Source organism: Pollachius pollachius (assembly GCF_949987615.1).
Source record: "Pollachius pollachius genome assembly, chromosome: 1".
NCBI lineage: Eukaryota > Metazoa > Chordata > Actinopteri > Gadiformes > Gadidae > Pollachius > Pollachius pollachius.
This window is the reverse complement of record NC_136934.1, coordinates 13,912,574-13,920,536: the sequence shown is the minus strand read 5'-3', so window position 1 is coordinate 13,920,536 and position 7,963 is coordinate 13,912,574. Positions and strand designations below refer to the sequence as shown.

General features: G+C 42.4%; 1 protein-coding gene across 2 annotated transcripts; it reads left to right on the top strand.

The window, feature by feature from the left end:
• Positions 1-2,008: 2,008 nt before the first annotated feature.
• LOC307090306 (homeobox protein orthopedia B-like) lies at positions 2,009-5,147 on the top strand (the record flags this gene model as incomplete). 2 transcript variants are annotated; one of them, XM_079756887.1, is made up of 3 exons in its annotated part: positions 2,009-2,045; positions 2,389-2,810; positions 4,650-5,147. In XM_079756887.1, 3 exons carry the CDS (start codon positions 2,009-2,011, stop codon positions 5,145-5,147), a joined length of 957 nt encoding a protein of 318 aa, XP_079613013.1. The 2 variants fall into 2 exon arrangements, with proteins under 2 accessions (XP_079613013.1, XP_079613012.1); XM_079756886.1 differs by having other exon boundaries at positions 2,009-2,084.
• Between the last annotated feature and the right edge of the window lie 2,816 nt (positions 5,148-7,963).

Here is a 7,963-nt window from a genome sequence, read left to right as displayed (position 1 = left end):
GACGTTATTGTGATTATTGTTCTATAAAATAGTTTATAGTTTAATAGTTAATAATCATATTATTCACTATGTTATTTCACGTTATAAATTAAAATACCACATATTTAAAAATAAATCACCATTAAAAATCCAAACGAGGCATTTTATTACCCATGATCAATAACTCATCAATAAGATTAAAAGAAAAACATAAATTGTTTGTTTCTTCATTTCCCTCAATGGTTCAATTATTTCCAGTTTCCTTGATTTCAATGATATTAGACAGTATCTTCAAATGTTCTATTGGAGGCCAATTATTATTAAAATACCAAACAATCCTCAAAGCATTGGATAACATTCGTTTCCTCCATATGGCCCCTTGTGCTCCGGTGCTGCTAAACACACACCAAACCCAGCAGCCTCCACAGCATATACACACCGTTTCTCCTGGCCCTAGCCCTTATCAAACGCAGGGTGGTTGGCCCTACAACTGCAGACGGTCCCTCTGGTCTCCCCGTCTGACTCACGCGCATCGACGCTGGAATGCTGCTGATTGCCACTCCTGAATCTCAAGAAATGGCCTCAGTATCTTCATCTCAGTGGACCCGTCACTTCATCTCCCTAAGTTTCTCAAGCCGCGTGTGTCAAGGAAGGCATAGCCTAGATACTTCCACGAGTCTCGGTACACACACAAAAAAAAGCGATTCAAACGTGTGTCAGCGTTCGGCAGATTGGCTCTTGTGGATGACAAGCCCCGCATCCATGCAGGGTCGGGGAGGAAGACAGGGGCCGGGCGGTGCCCCCTTCTCACTCGGACGCTCCCTTTGTCCGCCCGAGAAGAAACCATTTAGTCCCCGGCGGTGGTCTATTCACCAGGCTAACCCCGACATCTGCCGACAGCCCCTGCTAACCGGGCTACTGTCTGGAGGACCGAGTGGAACGAAAGATCAATGGCTGTCCTGTTAATTGTATAATAGCCTACTTATGGAGTACTGCTAAAGGGGCTAAATCATTTAGGTCCACCACGTCTGATTTTGTTTGAACCAAATAGGCCTAACTACCTTTAATTGCACCAGGGTTGATGAAAAGTCGATGGGAGTTAAAGCAGCCGATGACTAACGGAGCTTAAATCCATCTGTACTCGTTTATTTATTTATTTCCTCCATTTGTCTGTACAAATCGCCTGCCATGGGGGATTGGAAGTGATATTAGTTTGGTTTCTGATCCAAGGTCGCGAGCCACGGGGCCTCTCAGGTGCTGTCTGCTCTCCGATAGCAGGCAGGTGAAATACTTATGAGCCCTGATCTATCACATAGCACACATCTCGCTTATTTCATTTTTCCAGTGGATACGTTGATAAAGGGGGGTGCATTTGGTGTTTACCGAGTACTCTAAAGTCTTGAATCGTTTTATTCAATAAATGAGGCCTATAGTTTAGAGTAGGTTGCTTTTTAATTATATTCAATAATGCCATAGCAATGAGTTAAACGTTATTCAGTAAATGTGACATATCGTACATGATCATACAGGCTACAGTTATAGGCGTGCTTTATATGTTCATACACATACCCAAACAAATCATATGGCCTATAGTTAAATAGAAAGTAAGTATGAAAAAGCATACTGTTTGATAAACCAACAAACACACGCCTTGATAGGTTCAATATGGAATAATTTGAGCATGAATAACTGGATGGCAGAAGGGAGAAGTTAAATGTGGCGGCGGTGTGCGTCTGTGATTCTAGGCGCGTGCGTGGTAGGCGCGGGCCCGCGGCGAGGTGGGTGTAAAGGGGAAGTCACATCGCTGCCATTTCCAAACTCCGAATCTGATTGGCTCTTATTTGAGGAAGCTCATGGGTTCTTTCAACTAATAAGCGCCTCCCCGTCGCTCTAAAGGACATTATAATGCAAGGGACCTTCTTTTTTAACCACAAACCGAATTTTCGTTCATTTAGACGATATATACTTTATAAATTGCCAAAGTTGTAGGATTTTTTTTGGAACGCGTTTCGCCCTGGAGCGGTACGCTATGCTTTCCCATGCCGACCTCCTGGATGCTCGGCTCGGTGAGTTATCATCGCTCAACTCCAGCCCCAAACTGCACTGTAAGAGAACAACTATTTATTCCAGCTTATGTAGAGATAGGTTTGAGTATTGCTTGCCTGAGGAATTCCATCGACAACTAGACCGCGTATAGGTTGATCAAAAACAGCATTATGCTGAAATGTGTTTTGCCAGCGATAGATGCAAAGCAAACAAATTTGGATTATATCTTTAAAACTGTTCGCGGTGGTCACCTCAGACAAGTTCATGTCAACTATCTCTTCAAACAGGCTTTTTACATTCATTTTACCCTAATTTGTGCTGGCTTGTTTAAACTCAAAACCTGTCCTCCGGCCGTTCCCTCAGGGATGAAGGATGCGGCGGAGCTACTCGGACACCGAGAAGCTCTTAAGTGCCGACTGGGAGGAGTGCAGGACCAGGGGCATCCGGGGGAAATGGCCCCTGGTCCGGACTCTGTAGAGGGGAGCACTCTTTTGCCCGGAGACGACATCTCGTCTGTGGGATCCAACGCAACCGGCATGCAGGTGAACGGAAAAGACCAAGATAAACAACAACAGCAGCAGCAGCAGCAACAACAGCAGCAGCAGCAGCAGCAGCAGAACTCCGGTCAGTCGTCGAACCAACAGAAGCAGAAGCGACACCGGACCCGCTTCACCCCGGCTCAGCTCAACGAGCTGGAGAGAAGCTTCGCTAAAACTCACTACCCTGACATCTTCATGCGCGAGGAGCTGGCTTTAAGGATCGGTCTCACCGAGTCCCGCGTGCAGGTAAAGTCCTATTTGTCTATTTTCTTAATAACACAATGTTTAAGACAATGCAGTTACCCTATGGCCATGGTGTGCATGCATTGAAAGTGGTAAATGTGTGTAGCCTATATTCGGCTTGGAACATGGTCCTCCTTATGCAATATATATTACCAACCATATCCAGAATGCACCTTTTATTTTTTCCCCTATCGCGCTTCCTTTGCGTTCCTGCGTAGTTGTCGGCACGAGCGCTTTCCTTGGTGCTGAAACGCTCAATCGCCAAATGGTAAAATAATGAAAGTCTAAAGTGTTAGTATATTGCCTATTTTACCTTACTATAATTCCAAATACTTCGACCCAACCCACAACTGCGTTATTATAATTAGCCTACCTAATTACACAAACTGTGTTTACCTCAGGCTATTTATTTTTCCAGACACTCAATTATTTATTTCCCACGAAACGTTTAATTTTCGACTAAAATAATTAAATTAGCCTCCTTCGATAACCCATTAGTAAATAATAAAAATTTAAACAAAATGTAATTGAAAGTTAGATAACAGGCTAATACAAAATATATAAAGCTTATAATATTAACCAAAAATATTAACAGTATTTATTGAGTCAAAGCAAGAGCAAAGCTTTGGTTACTAAAAATAAAAATAAAAATGCTTCCAACACATAATCGAACACGGAGGAGTTTCTGAGGGCCGAATTAATCACATATTACCCAACAGTTTCAGTCTTATTTATAACAATGAACGGGTTATTAACCAGTGATGTGAAATACATGCAAATTATTCCACTGGAAGCAATAAAAAGCAGTTTATTCATTAGTCACCATAATCATTCGTTTAATACACAATTCAAAAGACCTTATGTACCCATGCTTTTATTCAACATGCTGTTTCTAAACACAGTCCTCTGCAGGTGTTGCCTTTACACAGACGCAATGCTATGTGGCTCCTTTAAAGCGTCTTTTAAAATGGTCTATCAGCGACGTCTTAATAGGACTCGAGACTATATTGTACTTTTTTTAATGGAATGAGAAATTGCATTTTCTTTCCCCCCCAGTGTAATGGGTTTGGTCGACGTTTCACGGATGAATGAACGGAATGAGAGCGAGCTCTCAGTTTTAATACGGCGGCTCCGTCTCGCGGCGTCTCGCGCGCATTAATCACGCCTGAAGATGATGAAATCTTTATACGCTCGCGGGCGGCGATATCTCCCGCCATTTAGCCAGTGCGTATTGGTAGTGACCGTGTGTGGTCATGTGTGTGTGTCTGTTTTTGTCTGCTGGTCCCTGTGTGTGTGGTTATGTGGGTGTTTGCATGTGTTTGTGTGCGTGTGTGTGTGTGTGTGTGTGTGTGTGTGTGTGTGTGTGTGTGTGTGTGTGTGTGTGTGTGTGTGTGTGTGTGTGTTGTGTGTGTATGTGTGCCGTACGTAAAATATGCTTTGTATTCTGAAACAATTAGAGATTTAAAACACACTTGTGAAAAATGAATTGTTTTTGCAGGCTTTTTTTGCATTTGTTGATTTGTTGCATTTGTTGAACTGATTTGTTATTAAGTCATAGGATATTTCTGTCATGGCATTCTAGAGGTTCGAGTCACCTTAAAACAATCCAATGTTACCATGTTTCACCTTGTGGATCTCATCATATTAGTTACATAATGTATTTTCTTAACAACATTCCACCATTGTCCGATCATCCATGACCCCTTTAACCTTGGTCGTTGGGAATATAGGTTAAGGCCACAGATGAGTTTATCATGCTGTTATGCTGATTATCCAAAGTGGTTTAGGGCGGTGTGAATGGTACGCTAATGTGGGTCTAATCTCCTGTGTGTGGAAAAACAGGTCTGGTTCCAGAACAGACGCGCCAAGTGGAAGAAGAGGAAGAAGACCACCAATGTCTTCCGCTCCCCGGGAACGCTGCTTCCCACACACGGCCTGCCGCAGTTCTCCGCCGCGGCAGCCATGGAGAACAGCTTGTGTTCCTTCCATGCCAACGACTCGCGTTGGGCCACGGGGATGCCCGGGGTGTCCCAGCTGCAGCTCCCGCCGTCGCTGGGTCGCCAGCCCGGCATGCCGCAGTCCTTGTCACAGTGCAGCCTCGGACCCGGACCCCCCAACTCAATGGGCCTTTCCAACGGCCTGTCCTCCAACGGCTCCGGGCTGCAGTCCCACCTCTACCAGACGCATTTTCCAGGAATGTCGGCCTCTATTTCGGGACCCAACAACGGGGGCTCCCCGCAGCTGTGTAGCTCCCCGGACAGTGATATGTGGAGAGGGACAAGCATCGCGTCTCTTCGACGCAAGGCGCTGGAGCACACAGTTTCCATGAGTTTCACCTAGTGACTTTTAACACACGCATAATCCCGTGGCTCTTTTAATTTTATTATTTTAACACCATGTGTGATCAAGATGAGAGAACGAGTCTGAATTACTATGTCAAGCAGGAGACTGACTGACTGTCGTCTAGAATAGGAATTTGAGAAAACCGCTATTTATCCTCGACTTGGGGTTATTCATCTCGATCATTTAAAGGATTTGGTCCACTATTGGTGATATTGTAACGATCTAGCCGCGATAGGCCGCATTAATGAGAACCAAACAATCGTCGTATTTATGTTTTCACGTGGGTGCGTCTTTATGCGCTCATTTGTTATTGTGTTCAGGTGAAATTGTGTTATATTATGTCAAAGGGAAAACTATGAGGTGAGTCAACGTTTTCACACACACACACACACGCACCATAGGTGGGCCAATCAAAGTGGTTCTCTGAGGCATGCGCAATGCACGTGGATTTAACACTTGAAGTATTTAGAAAGATAACGGTGCCCAAATAATATGAATACACACTTTTGCTCTAGGTGGCAGAAACCCTCGCCTGCATGAGGCGAGAGAGTATAGGCTCCTACTACATTTAAGTCGATCGGATTTTCAGTAGGCCTACTCTGTTTTAGGATGTTTTGTGTAGATGAAACATTCTTGCTATGTACCCGCTGGTCTTTTTGTGACATGTTTTAACTTATTGTCTGTGCTAATTACTGACACATTTCTTAAATGTTTGATCTTACATTCAAATACACCTTATTGACGGGTTTGTACCAATTTAAATGACAAATAAAAATGGATTTTGAAGAATGTCAACATGAGAATGATGTATGTTCTTTATTATAGGCCGCTCCTTTATACAGACAACGAAGGCTAATAGCAAAGTGACCCGGATCATCATTTTTGGCTTAAATGAATTCCTGTAAATACAGGCCTATATATAGATACATAGATTACAGAACTAACATTGAGGCCCGGGGTGACGGTGACTGGTCGCACTGGAGACTGACAGCAGCGGTAAAGATGTCAGTGCCGTGACGGGACGGTCGTTGCGGTGACCATGACGGTCAGTGTGATCACCCGCTCAGCAGTGGACATGATATATGAAATGTGTCTTTCAGACAGCACCGCATTAAGCAGGAACACAACCCTTTAGCTCTGTCAACTTTCAGTGAACACGCTGAGTATAGGTGGTATGACCCCTTTAGAGAGCGCTATGAACGTCAATATTAAAGGCCATTCTTCTATGATTCAACAAAGAAACGTGGCCCTGTTCTCTATGGTGGTACCCACGTCTATTAGGCCTACACTGTGTTTTTATTCTAGGCTAACAGTCACTTTATCTTGTGGGGGAACTCAACATAGGCGACTATTTTAAATCTAAAATCGAATCATGATAAAGATTGCTAAGTTGTGTTTAGGGCTCACCTGCATTATCGGCTCACACTATTAAATGTGAAGAAGTGACTACTTAGGGATTTGAACACAAGTGCACAAGGTTGTCTACTTGTGTGTGTCTTCATTTACATATTACTTTAGGATCATACATTAATCGTTTTTTTTTAAATCAGACACACAGGCTTAGGCCTATATTGTTATATCGCCTTAATAATGTTATCGTGGGCGCAACTGGACATGTCCAGTAATATGAGCTTTATTCACGCAAACATTTGATTTGTATTATCATCAAATCATCAATCATCAATCATCAATAGCCTACACTTTGTTTTTTTGTATTTACCACATCCCCGTCCAAAGCTTGGACGCCTCTTTATTCTTATATTATCTGTTGAGTATAATGTCTATAAACTCGCGTAGCCACGGAAGAGTAACCAATACATTTTACCATAATGAAACTGCGTGGACCTCACAGTCTATGTCAAAGATTAGAAATGTCATCTTAAAACTGAAATCACAGCAGCCCAAATTAATCAGCGTGTTAACCTCATCTCGTTGTCAGCGCAGGGCCAATTTATGATCACGCGAGAGTAATTGATGAGATATGGCATTCCCATAAGCAGTTCCACTGCCTGTAAACTTATAATTGGAGTTTCTGTTATAATTCTGAGGGGTTAAACAAAGGATTAATCATAATTAACAAAAGTATATTACTTTTGCTATATTAAACAGTTGGTTCCCACCTTTTCTATTAACATAAATTTGTTTTCAGTAATTTACTCAAATTACTCAAAATACCAACTCAGGTCAAAGACCCTGAAATTTTCAATTAATTTTCGAAATGCATTCTGGTTTCAATGTGTTTTTCAAACCAATGTTGGGGTTAGTTCTTGACCTATCAGATAAATAAAATAGCCTTTGGAAGTTTTGGTAAATAATACAAAGAACAGATTTTCTTTCTAACCATTTATTTGTTTCCAATGCGTAACGTGAATACAACTCCATTCCATTACCAACTAGTGCAATGGCCCCACTTTATCGCAATAACATGACTATTAATCACAGCATATCAGGACCGTACCAAACCATCAGTACCACAGATGTGTTGTATTATAGCTGTCATCATGAAGATAGGAAAATACAGACAAAGCCAATAAACGTCAAAAAGCCTAAAGACTAGAGTTTATTCTCTTGTCATCCATATACTTCCCGTAGTTTGAAGATGCAATGCCTGCTATAATGAGAGTGAGAGAGGGAGAGTGCTATAGGGAAATTGCTATAGTGTGTGTTGTGGTGTAGTGAGAGTGATATAGTGAGAATGGTAAAGTGAGCGTGTTATACTGAGAGTGATGCAGTGAGAGTGATGCAGTGAGAGCGGTATAGTGAGAGTGGTCTAGTGATTGGTATATTGTTACTGTGGTATATTGAGGGTAATA